Source organism: Bombus pyrosoma, linkage group LG3 (assembly GCF_014825855.1).
Source record: "Bombus pyrosoma isolate SC7728 linkage group LG3, ASM1482585v1, whole genome shotgun sequence".
In the NCBI taxonomy this organism is placed as follows: Eukaryota; Metazoa; Arthropoda; class Insecta; order Hymenoptera; family Apidae; genus Bombus; species Bombus pyrosoma.
The window spans coordinates 14,424,324-14,448,280 of record NC_057772.1 but is presented as its reverse complement, the minus strand read 5'-3'; the positions used below and the strand labels follow the sequence as shown (position 1 = coordinate 14,448,280).

General features: G+C 37.8%; 2 protein-coding genes across 2 annotated transcripts in view; one reads left to right on the top strand and one right to left on the bottom strand.

Moving 5' to 3' along the window:
* LOC122578036 (carboxypeptidase N subunit 2-like) overlaps positions 1–19,122 on the top strand; it is a 37,180-nt gene extending 18,058 nt beyond the window's left edge. The window contains exon 2 of the mRNA XM_043749898.1: positions 9,006–19,122. Within this exon, the coding sequence (XP_043605833.1) occupies positions 9,038–10,903 (1,866 nt within the window). The 5' untranslated portion in view covers positions 9,006–9,037 and the 3' untranslated portion in view covers positions 10,904–19,122. The remainder of the gene's footprint in view (positions 1–9,005) is intronic.
* Positions 19,123–19,526: 404 nt separating this feature from the next.
* Positions 19,527–21,907, bottom strand: LOC122578037 (CD2 antigen cytoplasmic tail-binding protein 2 homolog). The gene is made up of 7 exons (XM_043749900.1): positions 21,663–21,907; positions 21,284–21,547; positions 21,059–21,222; positions 20,599–20,782; positions 20,352–20,533; positions 20,171–20,279; positions 19,527–20,098 (listed from the first exon to the last, which is right to left on the bottom strand). Exons 2-7 carry the CDS (start codon positions 21,426–21,428, stop codon positions 19,869–19,871), a joined length of 1,014 nt encoding a protein of 337 aa, XP_043605835.1. The 5' UTR covers positions 21,429–21,547; positions 21,663–21,907; the 3' UTR covers positions 19,527–19,868.
* Positions 21,908–23,957: the final 2,050 nt, after the last annotated feature.

The window sequence follows — 23,957 nt, the reverse complement described above, 5'->3', positions numbered from 1 at the left end:
ACGTCAAGAAGCATCTCATCGGGGCAATACTTCCGCTTTGACAAAATGTTAGACATCGATTTCTTTACTTTAGATTCACATCGCAGTGGTAGGTAAACGATACTGTATCTAGGACAAGTTAATGGAATAATCTGCTGAAAGATGTCCAAATTTTCTTACAATTAAAAACAGAAACTCTTCACATTATCCAAAAAAAATTCCATAAAATAAAGAAAATAAATTCTCCGTGTCTTAATCTTCATCCGTCTTACCTACATAATGAACATGGTGTTATATTTTAGCTTCTATTCTTTGAACAAATCTGTCAATACATTGTATGATCATCGTGTCCCAGAAATTAATCTGAATAAAAAAATTCTTGTCGTTCAAACAAGAAACACGTCGATCTATTAATGAAACGTCGATAAAGCGAAAATAATACGCTCACAGAGATCCAAGGTGTATTAGAAGTAAAAAGTGAATTAACTCTAAAAGTTCTACAAAACACAGAAAAATAATTTTTCTGACAATTTTTTCTTCCACTATTCACTTTATAAAAAATATCATTTACCATTTATTTTATCTTGAATCCACGTTTCTGATTGTATCTTAGGACCGCCCTATCGTAAAAACCAAGCTCAACAGGACAGAAAACTTGTTATCGTTCCAACGAGAAGCCAGTCGGTCTCTTGAAATCGGTATCGAAATTGGTATATGCACCAACGATAAAGAAAAGTTGGATATAGTGTTCAGAGCGCGAAAAGCCTGTAGCTCGTAGCCATCGCTGCGGGGTGTAGCCTGCACCACCCTGCGGTTAGCCAAGAGCTGGTATGAGTTTGGCTCATCTTCAGTTCAGTTTCGGAGCCACCAAGGCTGGAACAAGATGAGTTGGAAACGGAAAAGAGTGGAGGGGATCCCTGTAAATTGAATGACTTGCCCCGTTATATGTTGCCCTCACCGGTTTTCTTTGCTTTATACCATTCTCAGAAATTGGCCAGAACCCGCGCTCAGATTCCATTATAGACAAGAAGTCAACGCACAACCTAGCCAGCTCGTTCGATGCCATTTCCGTATGTATTATGCATGGCCCAGACAAATTTCGTTATCCGTGGGCAGATAAGAAAACGCCGTCATTTATTATTTATTTTCCCTCTATCGGTAAACGGGAAAAATCCCCGATCCAGTCGCGACTACTGAATATTTTAAGGTGCTTTTCACGGGGAAAAATGGGAACTAAAGAGGACAACCATAACACGAAATTCAAATTATTAGACGTATCTGGAAGCTTTGATTATGTGAAAAGCCATTATCCGTTCGTTCGTGGATCCGTTCTTAATGCGTCGATTGAAAATTGAAAATGAGACCTTTTGTCCCGAGGGCTTATGACACTTTTAACCGGTTTCGTTATATCAGTTCGCTGAAATCAACCGCTCGAAATTTATCGCTTTTTAAGCGCGATTTAGACGAACGATTTCCCGGCAATTCTATTCGTTTTTAATTGAAATTTTAACGCCGAGAATTAAAAAGGGATAGAAAGTCGCTTTGATACGAAAAATGGCAAATTTTTGGTGTATTTAAAGATCACAAAGGGAAAGTACGATGATCATTTTTTTGTGTTTTATAGGAGAGAAATTTTTATATTCGATATATTGTCAATCAAACATGTATTATCAAAATCCATTTCCTGTTTAATTTTGAGGTTTAATTTTGACAAAAATCCTTAAAAAGGATTTTTACCTTAAAAACTTTTTTCATCGTCAACAGATTAATTGCTATCGTGTATTGATGTCTGTGGTATTGGTTTAGAATTAATAATAAAATCATCCAAATATATAAGGCTAATAATATTTAACGTATTCGATACTAAAAGCATTAACGTACATAGAACGGGAATTTGACCTGTACTTTTCCAATAGAAAGATAGAAAATTTCTGATTAACAAGTTGAGTGCCGCGCTATTTTCGTCCGATTTTTAGCTCAAGCTACCTGCACCGCTAATGGTAATCTATCACTCTATCACTTGGTTTACATGCGCTGAAAACATCGATGGTTTGAATCGAAAGTTCAGCATGGCCTATATATGTACACCCCACGCAATACTAAACGTATTAAAAACAAAACTTGGTCGAACTGAATCAAATAATATAAACCACTTTTTAAATCGTAAAATAGAGACTGGCAGTTGTGTTTTTAAATGTAGGAGGATCTTATTAAGATACAGTCTCAAGATGTTGTTAAACCACGTAAATGTGCCAAAACTATCGTACGTCTCCACAGCGGAGCCAAGTTTTATAAGCTATTCTAAGCAATCTGATGTTTGCCCGAAGTTACGAATTGTATCATGCGAACTCGACAACTGTAACAGCTAAGTTTCGCCACTCAGGTCTCGGTACAGTAACGGTCCAGTCTTTTTGCAAAACTTGCTCAAGAAAGGTCTTATCTTTGTCAAATAGCGCGCCCAGTAGAGTCGTTGTAATTAAACTTGTTATTAACGTACTCCTTTAGCAACATCAATGGAAAGAAATACTTCGCTTATTCCCCTAAAATAAGTGAGACGTTCGACTTGATATACATAGCTTGATTTACAAATAAGAAATTGAAACTCATAATGATGTAGCCTAATATAAGATAAGATAAGTTTTGAGTATATAAATTATATTTGTTCTGTGGATGTTTATGTGATATCATATTTTTATGAACGTAACTAAATAAGTGTAACTTCAATAGAAATTTAGTGCACTCACTCGATATTATAACAACTTCTTTATTCCACATGTGTTATATATTTTTGCATATTATGTACATTCGATGCATTCTCGTACTTTCTCATAAATTTTCCATAAATGCATAAACATCCTTAGTCTAGTAAATTAATCTAAACGCAGTAATTAGATCTCATAGAACACAACAGAACGCGTTTAAAGGTATCTCAGAGAACAACAACTAAAATAAACTAATCGAACGAAGCAATAAAACGCTATAAGGAGGTACCTACCCCGTCGTTGAAAGCCATGTAATACGGACCTAATTTCACGGAAGCGACCAACACAAATATTTTCCCCAGGCAAGGATCGTTTCGGCTAATACAGCAGCCCTTCACCCTTATCGTCCTCTGCTCGTAGACAAGTGTTGTTTATCAGACTGATGTCACTTATAGCGATGACCAGAAAGCCCGAATTTCGAGGTAATCACGCTCCCCTTGATCCGGGCTTCGCGGGCACCCATCGGTTTCACCCTCGTCTTCACGACTTTCGTCGTCTTCCTCCATCCTCTGCGAAGACATCCTCGCTTCGTAGAAAATCCGCTGTCTGGTCCAGCTACGACTTGATAGCTAGGACGAAAACGAAAAAGAGGAGAGAGAGAAAAAACCAGCGACTGATTTCCCGGAGAAAATAACGCTCGACCTGCCATACGGGATATTACATACTGCGGATGTTAACGTTCACCCCTGTTATATTTTTGTTCTCTCTTTTTTTTTCCCCATTCTTTTTTCTTTCTTTCTCTTTTGTTTTTTCTTTTTTTTTTTTGCTGCCGCGAGGTCACGGGTCCTGGGAGAGGGAGCAGAAACAGAGAACGGGGGACATATAGCTCTGTCAGATAGCGGAATGCTGTAAATCTGTGCATTATACATGACAGCGAGATCAGCGCCATTTGTTATTTCGGGTTAGAGAGAAAGGGGGTGCAGGGCGCAGAAAAGGGGACGTGAAAAATTACTGGCACGGCCAGCACTTACCGAAACGAGACCTTTTCGGATTCGCTGGTTGGAACACTTGCCAGGGGACTAGTTACGGAATTGAAATTATCGACGATGGCCACGCGTTAATGTTTCGTGGTGGTGGTCGTTGACGGTGATCTCGCGACCGCGTTCCTACGAAATGCTCCTTTTGTGAAACGCGATTCCTTTTGTCCGCGCCATCCTGCAACGCCGAGTGAATCAAAGTGTTTGAACGCTCGTGGTTAGATCTTTGTGTTGGCCTCTCTAGTCTTTTTTCTTTTCTTTTTTTATTTATTCAATGGGTCAATGCTGGGGGACTGATCGTTTCGATGTAAACGTTGAATCAGATTCCATAGGAATGGATTCCTTTAGTCCATTTTAAACGCCTCGATCAGCTTTCGAGGTTTTGGGATTCGATATTATGGTAATGATATTATAATTCGTAATTTTAATAACTTTAGTATCGGGACATTGTACAACTTTTACTTTGTCGCACTGTGATTCTGACGTATCCACGTATTATGATTTTGATACATTTTCACGATGAGGAAAGAAAATGTTTAATCGCAAATTACATTAATGCGTATGATCTACTTGGGAAGAGTACAATTTTATTTTACTCAAATCGTATTTTACTGAAATAAACGATAATGTTTCGAAACTGTAGATAAAATATACACCGAATTCGTTTGATGCATTAATAAGTTCAAAATATATCCATATATTTATGATGATAATTCAATATTTCACATACTCCATTAAACTTTGTTTTCAGAGTACTTGGTTCCATTATTCCGTCATTATTGTAGTTTATTATGCGACTCTACATTGTGGGTTAAAAATAACGGCAATTCTCTACTTCTGAAGAGTTGGTAGAAGACTAGTCAGAAAATATTCATCGAATCAATGAAATGGCTCTGGACTTGAAGTTGTAGGCTGGGTTGGAGTAACTTTCAAAGTTAGAAACCTTTGCGATATTACTAACAATAAGAAGATTTTCAATGGATGCAAAACAACCAGTTTGTGTATATTTCCAAATATCTTTAAAATAGACATCGTGGAAAAAACATTAAGTATTCTCCTAGTTTAGAAAATTGATTTAAAAAGTTAAAAAATTTATTATAATTAACTAATAATTATACGAACAATAAATATCTCATTCTATAAAAGAAAATTGATCGGAATGAATAAATATTTCTATTTATTTCGATTTAATGTTTAACCGCAAGCATAATAAAGATATAAATGTACAAATAGACGTTCATTGATTTAATTAAACTCGCATAATTAATTTTAGATCATCGTTGTTTCCCAGCATCCAGCGAATTCGTTCTTGGAAAGTAAATATTCAATAATTCTCGTGCAATTTCCGTAGTTATCTCTTTCCATAACTATTTATCACTCTCAAGCGTTCGTAATCAAATTAAAAGCGTTCTACCAGCAAAATTCAGATTAAAAGCTGCTCGTTGGCTCGATTAGGCGTCAGGCGTCCCTGACATCTGCTGATCGCCATTATTTCCCAACGCCGAACTTACATCGATAACTTCTCGAAATTTAAACACGTAACACATTACCACCACAAGGCTTCCACAATTTTGGTGCTTCTCTCGCTTTCGTATGCACCGCGCTTTTCATTTTTAATTTAATCCTTGACTTTCTAACTTCTCAGCCGCAAAGTGTTTTCTATAGTTCTCCGCGGTTAAAGTAATCATTAGAGCATGTTTATTCTAGCGTTAAAAATGTTTTCAACGTAAATGTAAATACCGGTGACCGCAGGTTGACTTGATCAAAAGCGAATCGCGACTCGAGAAATATTCAGAGACACTGTCAGAAGAACCCACTTAACCGCATGTCCTCGAGGAAACTCAAACCGTTCTATCGCTAAAAGGCTACCTCTGAAAGAAAGAAAAAGAAAAAACTTGGTCGAGCAATTCGAGCAAATTTCGCGTTCGGTTTTCCCAGTTATTCCCGATGATGAGTACTCGAACGAGCAACTTTACAGTTCTGTGTTCGCCATGCACACGCGCGCGTTCACACACCGTCGAGATAATAAAAACGACTGGTCGAATAAAGTTTTTATCGGCTTGTTAATTTTCGAAGCGGCCGCGGCAACGAGGCTCACGCGATTCGCTTTTGAAACTATTCCTCGCTGCTTATCATTGTTCCTTTCGCGCCGTATTCCCCACGAGGGACTAATGTTATTTATTCTGCAGTGCATGGAAAAAAGTTAACACACAAATGCTTCGCTATTCTGCGTAAATACCAACATACATATATACACACATACACACGTGTACGATGTATTATACACGACGGAGAAGCCGGACGCAACGATGGACGGGCAAAATCTGAACACGAATTGAACATGCAGGTGTCCGTAAATAAACTCGTTGCATCGAGTTTGTTGCGGCGAACCGTTGGAACGTGAAGGGTGGTTACGCTTTCGCGGCTTGTTCGCCCGCTACAAAGCCTCGCCCGTGGACCGGGGCTTTTTATTTCGCGAAACTGTTTAGCCCGGTCCCAACGCCTCCGGTCGGGGAATATCGTTTACATAATTACAACGGCCAACCAGCGAGCGCGCCAACCGGAAGAGCCGCTCTTCCACAGCCTGCGTGTATGTATTATATTGCGGACCAGTATGCAATAACGAAAGGAGGAAAGGTTATTTTAAGTCCAACAACTTACGCGCAACCATTAAAGGTTATAGGTCTCTATTCAATATTAAAGTACTGGCTCTCGTGGTATGGTAGACAACGTTCCTATTACACAATAGCAAAGAACGACAATCACGTCGGAAGGTGGACGTTGCTGGGGATGGGACGGAAGTTAGCGAGTTGCGATTCAAACATAAGCAATCGTGGGAAAACGTCTTTATCCGAGGGAAAGTATAGGAAAGCGGCGACTATGGCTATAGAAAGTTGAGTGATCGCGTAACTCGAAACTTTCGCGGACTTAGGGTACGATTCTAAGGTTCTTTTAGTTCCCGTATGCGAGTATGTATACGCGTGGTGAGCTGGCCTTCTGGCATTGGACCAATGACATGTTGTTGAATTCATTTTATAAAGGGAGAGACAGGCCAGCCAGTTTCTACGTGGACTGTTTCCAATAGGCGCGATTCGATCGTCGTTGGATAAAAAAAAAAAGGAAAATTGATTCGATGTTTAGCATATTGAGAATGCTCGACGTGCTTCGAATGGATAAAATGGCGGAGGCGTTGGTTATAACCGGCCTGTAGTACTCGAGCTATTTTTTCCCTTTTTTTCATGTAGTTGGTCAAGCTGTTTGTGTCTCTGGATGCTATTATCTCGTTGATGGCAGCACAGTGGGGGGAAATACACGAAATGGCAATGAGACTGAGAAATTTATGAGCAAAAGTCGAATGTGTACTTATATATAATTTAATAACACTATAAACGTGCATACCATGATATTGATTTGCGGATGGTAATCAATATTAAGATACTGTTGTGCCGATCCCATTTTCCTTCGTTTACGTTACGGTACTACCTATTTTATTACAGTACCATGACTCCGTTCATACGCTCTCTCTCTCTCTCACATACACACACATACACACTCTCACTCCATCTCTCTTTCTCTCTCTCTCTTTCTCTCTGTATACACACAAGCTGGATTTCTATTACTTTTCTTAGAATTTGCACCTGTAATTTGTGAACCGTATCTCGGGTAATTTGAATCAGCGCTGGAACGAAGCACGATCTCTTCATCTTACAAAGAGCATAATTTTCTCTCGCGCAGCATGTTGCTGAAAGGAAGGACAAAACAACGTTAGATATATTTAAAACATTGATTTAAAATGATTAAAAATACAAGAAATTATTCAGTTCCTTTTTTGTTTTCATTTATTTATGTATTTTTTCTGTATTAAACGCAGTCAGTTTTGTGTAAAATGTTCTCCGGCAACAGATCTGCAAAACTGTCGGCTACACGCGTTGTCAATCCCACGCAGTGTCATGAACCGTTTTCTATATACAAACACTCTGTTAATGTAGATGTTTTTAATAAAATGATATTATAAACAAAAGAAAAATTCACAAAACATTTAACACGATTTTTGGCAAGAATAACATTTTTTGCATTATTCTCTTTTCCTTTTTCATTTCACACCTATATAGATACATTATACGATAACATTCCCTAATTAAACCTTCATTGTTTCATAAATTGCAGGCGTTTATTTTGATATTACCATTTGTATGAGATTTTTTGCCATGTTTCTCTGAATATTCATTTCAAATGGGGTAGTTACGTTACGGTCTACAAGCTGCAACATAATATGTGAGACTCATTTGGAAATTGTATCTGGCACTTGAAAACTATCATTTTTGCTTTCCAGTAACTCGCGTTCGCTTCTCTGTGGCAGCAGGTGTTCCAAATGACCACCATGTATTTTAACAAGTCTTATTCTTTTAACATATCCAGCTGTTACTAGAATTTGCTGGCAGCCTTGTTTAATTCGTTACAAGACTCTCTCCTGATTATTAATGAAAGCTGTTGCAGATAACGCGTCTAAAATAGGGTCAACGACTAAAATTCTACTGAATTATTTCTTACAAAATAACTGAATAACAAAATTATAGAAATTTGTAAATATCTAATATCTTTAATATTTAAAATTTGCTAATAATTTTCTGTCAGTCATTCGCTTTATATCTCCTTTAAGGGGTCTTTGAAAAATATTTATATTCAGATTGATTTTATCTCATTAATTGGTTGAAAATATAGCCCTTTTTAGTAACTACTTAATGAAATTACGTGGAAATTATTGAATGGGAAAGTCCTCCGAGTTGGGTTATTTCCCCAGCAATCCTGAAAGAAAAATAATGACTCGTTTCGAATTTACGATGTCTACCGTGATTACAAGTTCAGCCGAGTTTTACGTCTCTGTGCTTTGCCAGCGGACAATGGCAGCCTCGGCAAACACTCGTTTCAATTACATACAAACATGTTAGGGCTTGATTGAGCCAGAGATATTTTAAAGTGAATTTGTTTTTCTTTTATTAGCAATCTGACGTTATCGCGACTATATAGAATTTATATTTTATACATTAATTAGCAGTTTAAATTTTAGGTTCGGTAGAAAATAGGGGGAATGTAAGATACAGAAGATAAGTGTAAAAGCAAGGCCATTTTTTTGCAAAAACGTCGAAATAAGTTACTACCATATAATAGTAGAAACGAATTTACTTTTACTAAAGAACTTACTTTGAATTTATTATCTACGTCTACTTGAATTTTATTTTGTTTATCTATTACTCTACTGTATTATTGTTTTATTACGATGTTACAGGGTAGTTCCAGTCGAGGAGGAGTTCATATGGAATGGCATCACGTGGACCGTCGACGACGACGCTGCCAACCGCGATAGCGTTGGCCGTCGCGATGTCAGTGATGGCGAACGGTCTTTGTCCAACGCAATGCCATTGCGACGACGAGAGCTTGCACGCGTCCTGTGCTTACGCGAGCCTCGAGGTCGTTCCGATCCAATTGAACCCGGAGATCAGACATTTGGATCTGTCCAACAATCGTGTCGGCAATATTCACCTGTCGTTCGGTTTCTACGGTAACCTGGAAACGCTTGATCTCACGTCGAACGCTATCCACACGTTGGGCTCGGACAATTTCGTCTTCCAAAAGAATCTGATCACATTGAACGTAAGCGGTAACGCCGTCAGAGCCTTGGCCAAGAATTCCTTGCAAGGTTTAGACTCTTTAAAGGAATTAAACTTAGCCAGCAACAATATCTCCGACATGGACGAGCAAGCGTTCAAAACCACCAGTGAACTAGAAATCTTGAATCTAAGCGACAACTCGATCACTAGTTTGCCAGAAGGATTATTAAAGAATCTGCACAAAATCCGCACGTTGATCTTGCACGGTAACTTTCTGTTAGAAATCCCCACCGACAATTTAGCTCTGGCTCCGAGCTTGGAGAACGTCGACCTATCCGACAATTTGATCCAGGAGCTTGACAGAGACTCGTTGCCGTCGTTGCCCTTGTTAGTATCGTTAAACCTGGCGAACAACGTTATCAGGAATATCGCTGACGACGCGTTCGACCGACTACCTGACCTACTGCACTTAGATCTGTCCGGAAACAATCTGACATCCGTACCCACGTCCGCACTGGCTAGGCTGAACGTTTTATCGAACCTGATTCTTAGTCGTAATCCACTAGGTATTTTAGAAGCCGGTGGATTTCGCAATCTATTTGAGCTAAGAAGCCTGGAGCTGAACGATTGCACGATCATTAGCGTGCACGCGCGAGCGTTCGCTGACAACGTGAACTTGGAACGAATTTCGTTGGATGGTAATCGAGGTTTGAAAGAGCTACCAGCAAGGGTTCTCTATAGCGCCAGATATCTGAAATGGGTCTCTCTACGTCGATGCAGCCTGTCGACCCTGCAGCCCACGCAATTCCCTGTGGACGGCTTGTCGTCTCTTCGCGTCGGTGGCAATCCCCTGGTCTGCAATTGCTCTGTGCACTGGCTGTGGAACGTTATCAGAGCGGAAGAGCGGCGGAACGAGTCGAGGCTCGAGTTAGATACCCACGATATCATCTGTACCGACGAGGAATTCGCCGGGAAAGCCCTAATCGCTCTGTCGGAGGGTTCGTTGCGGTGTCGGCTCAATCCTCTCTATCTGTCGTTGTCAGTAGTCGGTTGTGTAGCCGCGACGGTGACCATTATGGCGCTGATAGCGCATGTGACGCGGTCCAAGAGGAAGAAACGTCTGGCGTACGCGGCGCCCAATCGACCGGAATTCCTTGTCTACGTGGGCAGGAACAACGACGAACTGGACAAGAATGCGGAATCGTACAGCAGACGGCTGTTGGCTCGGAACGAGGACACGCCGTACGATACTCCACGCGGGAAGCCGGGACAAAGAAGCCCGCAACCGCAGGATACGAACATCTACGAGACGCCTAGATACACCAGACCGACGACTAATCGTCGCGATACTGGCACCGATCCGACGTTTACCAGGCAAGCGGAAGAGGGTGTATACGCGGTGGCTGACGTCACCGATCTTCGCGACGAACCACCGGAAGTGCTGTCGCTTTATCGCATGCAGAGCCCCACGGCTCCCAGATCGAACGTTCACCGACTGGACTATGGTTATGACTACGAGTACGATTACGATTACGAACCGCCGCTTCCGCAAAAACCTCACGTGGTGTTCGTTTGAGAGAACGGCAGCGTCTTAACGCTACCCGATCTGTGAGAACAGAGATGGTTTTCAACCCTCTGGAGATTACCGAGATCCGTAACACGAAGAAACCGAGCCGCTAGCTCTTCGTTCAGGGAGAAGATACTTTCCGAATCCCACGGAGAAGATTCATAGAGGAAATGACGGATTAGCTAGTGACGCGTGCTAGTTTCGTCTTGTACTTCAGTCACGTCCGGGGATTACGGAAGAAATTCCAGTAGCGACAGTCTCGCGCGCTAGATCTATCGTTGTTGCGAGCTAGTAGAGAACAGAGGGAGGGAGGAGAGTGCTTTGGACAAGACCTTAATAGGGCTGGATCTATTCTGACTGATTGGCCAAGATCAAATGTTATACGGTAATCCTTCCTTCACCGAAGGTATCGATTCTGTCGTCCATAAGAGGTATGCATGGAGTCGAGGCATACTACCTCTCTCTCTCTCTCTCTCTCTCTGTCTCTCTCTTTCTCTCTGTCTGATCCTTCTCTCTGTCCGAAGAAAATTTAACGCATTGCTCGCGGATGGTAGATTGGTTCGAATCATTCGACTACGGATATACTATGCCCACCATAGGATCTTCAGCATCATCAAGAGAATAGCATTCCATCGTCCATCGCGCAGAAACGGGGACAGATGGTGGACTAGACTCATGGTGGACGGGCTGAAAATGAAATGTCTTCCGAGAGATAGTCGCGCCGCTGGAGAACAGCAGAATGCATTTTCGCTGGGGGAACGCAATCTGACTCGGAATGTAAATTGTACGGCGCATAAACGTGGCCACCGTTGTATTACACAGGGACTGGGAATAGGGAGGCTACGGGAACGTATTTATTTTCACGGATTGCGTCGGATTCCGTTGGTTCAGTGCAAATGCTGGGCGCCGTGTTCCGAGGCGGGCGTTCATTTCGCATTTAAACGTAGTGACAAATCAAATCAAAGCAGCGTCTCGTTAGTCCGTTTAAACCCTCCCTAGACTAGCATCCCAAGATTACTCTTCCTCTCTCACTCGCGTCTTCACCAAACGTGTATCTGTCTGTCCCTTTCTTAACCCTAATTTCGCTTTTCCCCTCTTTGTTCGTTCGTCATTCCTTTAACTGTCTGTCTATCTTCGTCCACGTTTCCCTTTGTCGATTCACCGTTCGAACAACTGTCCGCGTCCTTTAGAGGAACATTGACAAGATTTTTGCGAGACGGTCGGCTACCTCAAGCACAAGCGATTTACATAAGCAAGAAACGAGTTGAAAGAATGAAGGATCGCTGGGCGTTGTTAAATCCCCGTTCCTTCATCCTTTCGTTCGCTGTTTCTTTATCTTTCTCTTATCTGTCTTTATATCTTTGTATAAGGCGTATACACACACTTACAGATACGTGTATTAACGAACACACACGCGAAGCATAACCACACGTTAAAACATACACCGAAGGGAGCAAAAGACACAATGTTAGAATTCGTAAAAACTGAACGGTTCCTTTTTCCTTTCCGCTTGAACCCGCTGAAGTCGAGTGAAGAGGGCCGTTTTCAGATGAACGTTGTAAATTGAAGCAATAATAGACGCGACCTTTACCGTTAGGAAACACATTACGATCGCACCGAGGTATATTTAGACACAAGAATTTCACGTTTATACAGACTTAAGCGTACTATATATATATATATATATATATATATATATATATATATATATATATAGTGATGATATATATAAATGATATATATATATTTATTTATTAATTTATGATGTTAAGTTTGGAAAAGATGTTACGTTTTGAATACGAGAAAAAATAAATATACTTGATGCATCAACAAGAACATACGTACGTATCCATCACGAAGCATCGATCGAACTTTCGAATTCGTGTATCAATGTGTACAAGTATGCTTTCAATCGTAAGTAACTGGACCTATAATAATAATAATCGTAGTAGATTTTATTTATTCATCATAGGTTTATTATCACAGGTTAATTACCATATTTAATTTAGACCTAAAAAATATAAAATATGTAAAACAGAAAAGAAATTGGCAGAAGATATCTAAGTTAAGAAGGAATCAATCTCAAATGTAAATTCGTTTAAATTATTGAAATTATCCTAAATTTATTAAGTGTCCAGCGACTTATGGAGGGAAATATATTTTTTATTTACATAAATGTACATTGTGCACCCAGAAAATCGTAATTTGTGACACGTAATGTGTCGCAAGCATTATTACGCGGACTCCGTTAGTACGATGATCTGGATAACTCGGCCGTGTGCGTATTGCCGTTGTTGTGCGCGTCCTCGAAACGCAACGCGTCTAGAAATTTAATGGAATATCGAATTCCTGCTGATTAAAGTCTCCAAGTGCGATGGCTCCTCGAAGGAGAAGGTCGAAAGTTAAATATTCAATTCACCACGGTAAACCTTCGCCCGAGCCTTCGTTCGCTCGCTCGAAAACCTCAGATTGCTGTAAGATTTCGAAAATAACAATTCCATCGTGAATTTGCCGGAATAATAGCGCCTCGATTTGCGGAACGAGGTCAGAGCGAACGGTATTATTCTCTTAGAATGTCACGTCCGATTGGCTTAGACGATTTTTTTATTATATTTAACATCTATCTAAATATCAAGATTAAATGGATGATAGATTAAATTGACTGTTTCGAGTTAATTAAGTTTTATTTAAGAATAACTTTATTTTAACAATACATACATAAATTCGATTACTTAAGAATTTAAGATGCCTTATGAGAAAAATGAAAAATCATTCGATTTTAACAAAATAGATAAAATTCGATTGTTGAAACTTGAAAGTTAATTCGTTCTATATTTAATTACACCTTCTTATCAAAAATATAACTTTACAATAATTTAATGAAATAATTCAAGTATTAGTATGCAAACGTAAATATATGAATTTAGTATTTAAAATCGCGTGTGTGTATCATTTTGTGAAAGGCTATAGCGGTTAAGCCATATTTACGTTTATAGGGTCGATATAGAAGTTGTTTTGGTAATAACAATTTACCATAGGCTTATTATCTTGTGAAAAATATCTACGACCGACATTCTCCTTTTTCGCGATACATTTATCCTTAAACTTCTCAGGGCGCAATGTAAACCAATATCTCACGCTTTCCTTAAAACCTGATTTCAAAGGGTCCGTAAGTAGTAAAAACGATTTTTATCAGACCCGTACAGAATCCATCGATCGAGAGTTAAATTCTCGATGGAATAACCTCCGTATAAAATAAACTCGCATAAAACTTGAAAACCCTGACACACCAAGATACGAAACGGAATTCAGAAGCAAAAGAACCGCCAACGATAAATAATAACCGTATTCCATTGAAGTTCACCACAAAGCTTTGACTTTATACTATGTATTTATATCGTGTGTTCTAGGTTTCTCCCGTAAAATGGTATTAGTATATTCTGTGAGTAAAAGTAAGAAGAAATTTCAATGAAATTCTAATAAATAAATTTTCAAAATCTATAAATTCTAATCAAACTTGCCGATAAATGATTTATAAGACCATTTGTACGACGATTTTTTTCTTATTTTCACTCACAGTTATCTTCCGTTTTAAATAGAAGTTTTAATAAAATTCCAATTAATAAATTTTTAGAATACAGAAATCCAAATTAAATGTTTATTACGAGACGCTACGTTTATACAGCACTTTTTCTTATTTCTACTCACACAATGAATATCAGTTTGCAAAAAAAAAAAAAAAAAAACACATACTGGGACATCCCACAATGTCAAAGATGTACAAATGAACGAAACGCAATCCGGAAAAGGGGCTCAAATAGAATTTACGGAGCGAATCCAGCCGGGGCGGCCGAATTTGAACAGTTCCCCCGACGCTCGACCGCTTAATTTACGCCGCGATCGAATCGTCCCGATAGCCAGCAGGCTACATAAAGAATCGGAAATGGTTAAGCACAGCCGAATGAAATATTCGTGCCACCTGTAAGAACGCGATCCTGACGCACTGGTGAAAGCGGTCAGAATACATCCGACGATCCCTTTCGCGTATTACTTCCGCGCCCCTCGGTGATCGGCTGGCAGACAGCTGTGAAAAATTAATTTTCCCCGAAGCAACCGATCCCTCGGCAGTCGACTCGAATCGAGGGTGAAAACAGTGAAAACAGAAAACAGCTACGGTCCCACTGACCCAGAAGCCGTGGTTCTCCCGTTCATGGACCATCGTCCGACCGTCCATCACTTTCAGAAAACTTTCCAAGTTTCGACAGCGAAGTTCGCAACCGATTGTCACGGCCAGGCCGGAAACTTACTCGCAAGGATAGATCCGCCGGGTATAGAGACAATTTGATAACGCGGCGATTTTTCAATTCCCGTTTCATTTTCCGCCGATCAACGACAACAGAATCAAACTTTCCGAGCTGTCCGGAGTTCTATAATCTGCACGTAAAATTATAGACGTCTGACATTGCCAAGTTCATCGTGTATGATCGCGTAAAAGGAAGGATGCTTCAAGGGAATTTAAGTCGGAAGTTGAACATAGAGATTGGCTGATTTAAATGTTTGCATTAAATTGTTGTTTTAACGAGGAAATTCGATCAATATCGTGCAGTTATAAACCTAGTTAATTTACATTTAATCGAAATGTTATAAGAATAATGTAAGGAAAATGAGAATATTTAACAAAGATATGTAATATTGTAATATTCCCTAAATCAAACAATCCTGATACAAGTAATATTTCCACGTTCTTAATGACCTGAGAATAAATTTCATGCATACGCCTAAACCGATTACACCACGTGATACATAACTTAGTCCCATTTCGACCAGCCTGCTACACTCAAATTAATTCGATTCGGATTAAGCGAGCGTTCGAAGGCACGACTAAAGCAGGGCAAAGAAAATGAGCCCAGTAGAAGGGAAGTTTCGACCGAAGGAAACCTAGATTAAAGAGCAATCAGAGAAAAAAACGAAGAGAAAGGGAAACTGAAAATGAAAAGAACGAACGGGGAGAAAAGAAAAAGCGAGTCACCGGACCACCCTCTGACAGGCCAAAATATTAGATTTGAGAGCATTTCATTGGACCCACTTTCCCGGTCGGTTAGCCAAGATTCCACGGTGGCATTTCGCCCGACTCGTTAGTCATGGTAGTTAGTCATGCTACACGGATCTCGCCCAAGGAACGAAGAAGAGAAAGATGAAAAAGAGGGAAGCTGTGCTCGAGCAGACGGAGAGCCGGTAGGTCGTGCGAGAAGAAACCAAAAAACGGCCTACCTCTGTTCCTTCTTCGTTCTTCGCGGTATCCCTTTCTCTGTTTTTTCCTTTCTCTCTCTCTCTCTCTCTCTTTCTCTTCTCCCTCACCTTTTTTCCTTTCCGGTTTCGTGTCACGGGGATCTCGATGCGTTCGAGGCGCGCCCCATCGACGGCTATTTTTGTATGTACATAGAGACAAGAACTGCGCAACGTCGAATGCACATCACGTTCCTCAGACGCGTAAACGTCCGTCTTCAGTGTCCGTTGTTTTTTGCTGTTCATTACTCCCGGCTCCTTTTATCTTGTCTGTCTCTTGAACTTTGTCCATCTGTCTGTCTACGATAATATCTCCGCCGGTTTCATAACAACGATGCGAGAAAATACAGTTGTTAAACGATTTCGGGATTCTCTCGAACGCAGCTTCCGCTGCTTCGTAACGAACCAAAGCGCGACAGCGTGCCGCACATCACGATGAAGATGATGATGACCGGGCATCGTCGCTCGATCGCTCGAGTGCTGGTCCCTCGTTCACTCGAGTCTTCATCGATGCTAATGCGGCGGTGTCGCCTGGGTTTCTTGCTGTGTTTGAGAAAAGTCTGTCGAATATATCAGTGACGTGCAATATTTTATACTTCGTTCAGAATATTGCCTATCTGCGATATTAACTTAATTATACAAATAGGTACTTGTACTTGAAACATCGCTAGCTAAACGAATTATAGAAATTTTGTAAAATTTTATCTTTGGAAAATTGGCGATTATAGATATTGAAAATAAAGATCACTGCATTCTTCTATAAATATTATTGAAGTATGTTTGTATATTTGAAATTCTTTTCACTTGTTAACGTATTCAACTTTCAAAAAAATAAGTGGATCGCCGCTTTACAAATGGCGATTAAATTTCCAACATTCCCTAAAGAATAAGTGTGAATTCGAGATAACTGTATCGTAATCTGCTGTCAGTTTATGAAGTACGAGATACCTCGCGATTCGGAGCAAATTAATGCTGATTTATTATATTAATCCTCGAATAACAACGCAAAAGCAATTTATCCCGATTACAACGATTCCCTATTTACACGCGAGATTCCAACAGTATATTCGAACGATACTTTCTCAAACACTAGGACACCTGTCTAGTTCAGCCGCGTATTCATGTATCTGACGTTTAATGGAGCTATAGTAACCTGTAGACTAATTAAGATTAGAGTTAAGACAATATCGACGCGGACGTTTCATTTTCCTCGAGCGTCTAAGACACAGTTCGTATACATAATTACTTCGTTACATGCAATTTGGGTATATTACGTGCGTTTATGAAACCGGCTTACGAATGCGTCCACTGTTTGTGCCATTTTTACCTTTTCTTCGTCCCCTATCTGATCTGTTTCCTGGGCCCTCTTGCACAATTATTTCTCAACTAATAATATTAATGAATTAACAAGTTACAAGTTATAGGATATAGACGTTTGTTTTATAATTTTACTTGTTAATTGCTAAATTTACTTGTAGAATTTTATTTATCTCGTTAGTAGACTGCGGATTTTTATGTATATATGGGAAAATTAAAAGATCAAAGAGACACGGAATGCGCATAATATGCAAAAGTAAATGAAATATTCAAAGTGCAACACTCGTTATCATATTTAGTAATTCTTTAGTTGTGTTAATAAAAATATGAATTTGCATAAATATCCGCGGCCCACATTTTTTCTCGCTCATTACTAAACTCGTTCCTATTACAGGACAATTTATTAATGCTGATAACTTATAATTTGCAACTTAAAATATCACGAATAATATTAATTTAATTGCGCACGAGGGCCATGATCATTTGTATCCTGATTGTGCTGTGAAAATCAAAGAGAAAATAAGTGTAACTTGTTTCGTCGTGAATGTACCGCCTGTACCTACGTGAATTTTTCCTGTAAATATTAGTATAATAGTTTCGTGTGTTCATAGAGTTCATAGCTGTTCTTTATGTACAGCCTTTAACTTCGCCTTTTCTTCTCGCCTCCGTTATTCTTGTTTCCTTTCGTCTGTTATTCTGTTCTCTCCTTTTCCTTTCTTTCTCGTCAAACATAGAGACGAAAATTGAAAATATCGACGCGAAGTCGGTGATTTTTGCATTTCGCTGATTCGCAGAATTTTTCCGTAAAATCGCTGAGCATGGAATTGGTCATTTCCGCGGGAATATCGCGTTGAACTATTATTCTTCCTTGACGCGGTAGATCTCCGAATTTAATAGTCCTTTCGAAAACTTTCTGCCACCTTTTTCTTAGGTCGAGCGAGAAATGGCAAATCTCGAACACAAACTAAATCGACCGACTGATTTTTTCCGACGTTTAATATAACTTAGATATACTGCATCGCATACATGCACTCGTATTTTCTACAAACGACCGTGCGTAGGATTTTTTCAATTTTTGATTAACGACCAGTCAACTTTTATCACAAAGCTAACATTACTAGAACGAACCCTCGTCTTGTGTACCGTTTCAATACTCTCCGCGAAATTTCCATTAAATTTTGCGGTGGAGCTACGAATTTATACACTTAATAATTATATATAAATTAATTATAATATAAATTACAAAATATATACATACTACTACCATTATAGTAGTACGTATATACATGCATACTCACGGGTAAATATGTATGTACGATTTACTTACATACACGGAATATTTTAAGTAACCATATAGAAATTTCATACATTGCTAATAAAAATGTTTAAGATATCTAATAAAGTTATATTGTATATTCAGTAATATGTGTGCTATTTGTCCGGTATGTAGATGAAATGCCTGTTAACTCCCTTTTATTTTGCGTTGTTTTATTACGTATGTATACGTATGGAATATTACGTGTAGATATCTCAATCCTGTGTTTTATATATCTCTATGTGCTTATTTTGTAACGTTTAATTACGATATTTTTACGTTTTATCGAATGTTTACTTATTCTGATTTTATGTTGAACGTACTAAAATAAAAGCCAAGAATCAAAGATTTTTCAGAATTTATTTTCTCGAAGATCTAGAAGCTCGAATGTAAAGAACATCGAGTCGCACTCTGTTGAATAAACAAGGGTAGTCGCAAGGTTTTTATGACCGGTACAAATAGATTTACTTTAGGGATAAAATCCTATTTAAAAATACCACGTCGTGTGGACCATAAATTCTGCCACCCCTATCTTACTATTGGGTATGCACAGGAAGTTCCCAAAGTGTAAGTTCTTCTTTTTTCTGTCGATTTAAGTAGCATACCGGATGGTCTTTAGTCAGGCATTAATAAAAACATCTGAAATACATCAATAAAGGTAGATATCTTTAAAATTTAAAAGAGAAAAATAACAAATACATTGAAAAAAGTAAATAGGTTTCCACGATAATTTTATTTATACGATATGTATCAAGAATGGACAATTGTTATTTTATACAATTTAGTCATATGGAATGAGTTATTACTCGATATTATTACTAACAATACTCTTTCTTCTTAAATACAGAGAAACACAGTTTTTAAATTTGATATTTGTTATATTATAGTTTCAAAATGCCAGAGTATGTGTTCATCAAAGTCTGTAATTATACTGTACATATTGACAAGTAGTTAGCCTATATTTTATTACATTGTTTCTCATTATATTTATCATCAAAAAATTACAGTTACATACTAATTCTTTTATCAAATAAGGTATCAAACAAGAACAAAACATCACAGATAAAGTTCAAAATCCACTCTTGCTGCATCATAAAACTGATTATTTTGACCCGTTCTTCGCACCCAAGCTCCACTTTTAAAATAACCTTCCCTTGCCCATGCATTCATTTCCTCACTTGTATGAGGACCATAAACTTCTGCATTTTCATCTTGTGACCATTTTAATTCCCATGTTACTTCTTTAACTTCGTCTGCTTCAGAATTATCAATTTCTTTATTATTACCTAAAAGAAAATAAACATAATATATAATATCAGAAAATTATATAGGAAAACATTCTCAGAAAATATAATTACTTTCATTCTCATCCAATTTTGCTTTCTCTTTTACGTCAAAATCATCAGCATACATATCTAACTCTGCTTCCTGTTTTGAAGGATGAGCATGTTTATCTCCTAGCTCAACCTATGAAAACCATATTATAGTTAGGTTATTAAAAGTTTTTAATATCTATCATATTTTATCATGTGCAATTACCTTCTTTTTGATTTGCTCATAACTTTCTTGATATATATCCATATTTCCAGTACGAGTTAACAATTCATTTGCCAATTCTGTTAATTTTGTTATACTAATAGAATTTTGATCATCTTCTATCGGTTTCTTTTCCTGTTTTCTTTTCCATCTCTCTGCAGTAGTTAATCTTTTTTTTCCTTTTCCTTTAAATAATTGTAATGATGAACACATTCTTTCAAATGTAACTTAATCAACTAAAAATAACTACCAAGCCTGCACAAAGCCTTAGAAACAGTTTCTCCAGGTTGTAAGTATTCCAATATTTGTTTATAAACCTGAGTTGGATTGAACATTATATCTGGATCTTCATCTTCACTATCGCTATGTGCCAGTCCAAGTGTTTTACTGCTTTGGCTTTCCTTCTTTACACTTGCTGTAGAACTCGGTTTGATCTATCAAGATTACGCCTTAGTAATGTTTTGCATTACTGAGTAAACAAGGCAGGTTTACAGATAATTTTATTTGTTTGCTGTATGGAAACATATTCTGATATTTCAATATGCAAAAGTCCAAGAGCAAGAAAGAAAATTAGAAACATGAAAGCAAATTTACATTTTATTTTAAACTACCAGGACTTCAATTTGTATTATACAATTATGCAAATTTAATGGATTAGTTCTGTCACATATTCTAAGATTAAAATCATTTGACCAACTAATTTTACAAACCTGCATCCAATCAATGTTGTCCAACCAATTATCTCTAATTTCTTTTTCTTTGTTCCAAAGATAATGGCCTTGTTTGTCAAAATGTCCTTCTTCTAATTCCTCTTTCATATTAAATGCTGTAAACCCCACATTTGTTTCTGGAGCACTTGGTCCATCTTCAGCACCTAATAATTATATACAGATATTTAACATCATGTTAAACAAACTTTTCATATTTTTACGTACCTTCGATTTCATCATCACTCATTATATTATAATTATCCTCGTTAGCATCATCATCTTCTTCGTCCGAATCTAACGAATTTTTTACTGGTGCTTTTCTAACATTATTATCTTCTAATTCATCAAATTTACGTTTATACATTTTCATATATTGTGAGTAACAAATCGATAATAAAAGATATCCGTCTTTCACTTTAACGTAATAACTTATTATTGACTCTTCCAGCACGTACAGTGAAATATAATCTTTTATTGGACGTTTCTTCACTGTTTTCAAGAAAAATATTATTTAATTTTATATAATAATAATTACACTGTATTTCTAGAATGTCTAACAGGCAAATTTCAGGAAAATATATTTAAATACAAACGGTAACAGTACAATTTAAACAGTACAATTATGTATAAAGTATTTAACTACGTTCAAGTTAGGTTAACTTTTGGACAGAGTAGTAAGCTGGTAACCACGGTCCACGATCGTATACACAGATCTGGCAATTTCCGTGGTAGGGATAGGACTCTTGAGCACAATCAAATAAACAAGTTTGGACACACGCTAGGGAAAACTGTCCATTTTTTGAATTAAAAAATGTCAAGATGGAGGATAAGAGAAGGTTTCCTTATGCGAGACAGACAGAAATGAGTAGAATACCTCTGTCTCTGTCTGACACATTCATAGCATGTCAAGCATGCGCAGAGCAAAATCCTTCTTATTTTCCGCGTTGATTTTTTTACGACACAACTTTCGAACGAGTTTTTCTATGTTTTCGAAACGAATATACAAGCAGAGGGGAAATGACAGTGTTAATGCCTATAAGGTTCAGTTGGCCCTCGAGATGCAGTATTGCACCAAGCGGTTAAGTATTGTACTGATTCAACTCTAATATAGACAAAAACTTATTTATTTACACGGTAGTGTGTAACATATGCATAACAAAAACCTATTTAATTCTATGGTCGTACGTAAAAATTCATATTTTTCTATCCGAAATATACAAGTATAAGAATAACAGAATCGCGTAGTAATCAAAATGAGTTGGCCTAAGAAAGAGAAATTAATTTTTCACTATATTTATTTTAGAAAAGGAAAAGAACTCCTTCCTTTCAAACGATAATGGATCAGTGGAATGATGTAATAATTTTAATATGTTCTCTATACATAATAGCCTTTTAGATTTAACATTAAATTTACTTTCCTCGCGTCGATGTTTTTGTTATAATAAAACCTAAATTTCATTTTAATAGTAATCTCACTAGTTGATGGCCAGCGAATAATACATATTTCTGACGTATCTGTTTGCAGAACAAATTGACTGTAGAAAGATTTCACATGTAACGATTGATTTGTGATCCACGACTTTTACCCATGTTACTTATATTACTGAGTAAAATTTGTTAATTCCATGAATTTTATATGAATTTAAATGTAACGGCACAAGACAAAGAAGGAAGACGAGAAAGGACACTGTATTAGTGTACTATGGTGTATCATGTTCGTGTTTCTGTCACCTCTTAGACACCTAAGGTTTTGTCCTAACAGTTAGGATCTAGCTGGCTCTATTGCACTGAGACAACTTCGACCAACAGTCAAAAAAGCAAGTTTAATACGCCCATTCAATGCCTCATTTTAATCAGGAAAATTTTACTAATATGTTAATGAAATTTTTATTAGCAAAAAATTAAAAATAAAAATTTATCGTCGTTGTATTAGTGTTGCCTCATTGATACAAAAGCGAAAGCGATCTTATTGTGCGACCTTCTTGAGTGTCCAGGATTTAGTCAATGTTTAGGGCACGTCATGAAGCGATCGACGATCCTAGGCCTGGAACGCAGGACGTGCGATGGCTGTCGAATAATATTTGCGACTGGTTTTCAAAATGTTTTTGTCTGTAGCATTTACATATTAATTAATTAGGTATATTAAATTTTGTGTCATTTAGTAGTACTTTCATATGACTATGTAGGAAAATACCAAAAGCGAATTCAAGGGAATCACGTTTACAGCACGTTCTATAAATTCGGAAATGTCGAACTCGCGTGGTTTTATTTCGACGTTCGTCCACGTCGACGATTGTACAGTACAAAATTGTACAGTTGCAAAATTTCGGGGCCCTCTGGTTCACATCACCATACGGGGAAGGTTTAATTTGTGGCACCCTCAAATGTTAATGCTTCTCTTTTCACACCCGAGAGTGACGAAGGCCAAGTGCCCGTCCCAGGCGTTCGAATTTCACATTTTCTTACACTTGTATATTTTAATAAATATTCGTGGGTAAACCTAACTGCCGTACCAACTTAGAAACTCGACATTGATTTAAGTATCCTTTACTCATAAACGATGAACATTTGATAAAGTATTTACTAAAAAAGAATAGTAGAGCCAAACAGCACACATGGCAAATGTGTGTGTCCAGTGGAAATGATAGACAATTGCTTAGATGCTTCAGTAATATGTATGTATATGTGTGTATTGAATTACAGATATATACATATAAAGAAATAGATGAGTGAGCAAAGCTGCGGCGACGACATTGTCACGTAAACTTCAGGGTTGGATGATAAGAGAAAAGAAGGCTGAGTCGTAACTCAATTATTAATTTTCTTTTATCGAACTTTATTATGAATTCAATAATCACAATCACAGTTCACTCCAACAACTTTATATAGAACTTAGTTA

Bases quoted from the DNA above. Each gene is read 5' to 3' on its own strand.
- LOC122578037 (XM_043749900.1), bottom strand. From the start codon at position 21,428: ATGAAAATGTATAAACGTAAATTTGATGAATTAGAAGATAATAATGTT. The intron at 20,534-20,598 runs GTAGTTATTTTT...AATTATTTAAAG, and splicing joins TAAGGCTTTGTGCAGGCTTG to GAAAAGGAAAAAAAAGATTA. The intron at 20,099-20,170 runs GTAATTATATTT...ATTTTCTTTTAG, and splicing joins AAAATTGGATGAGAATGAAA to GTAATAATAAAGAAATTGAT.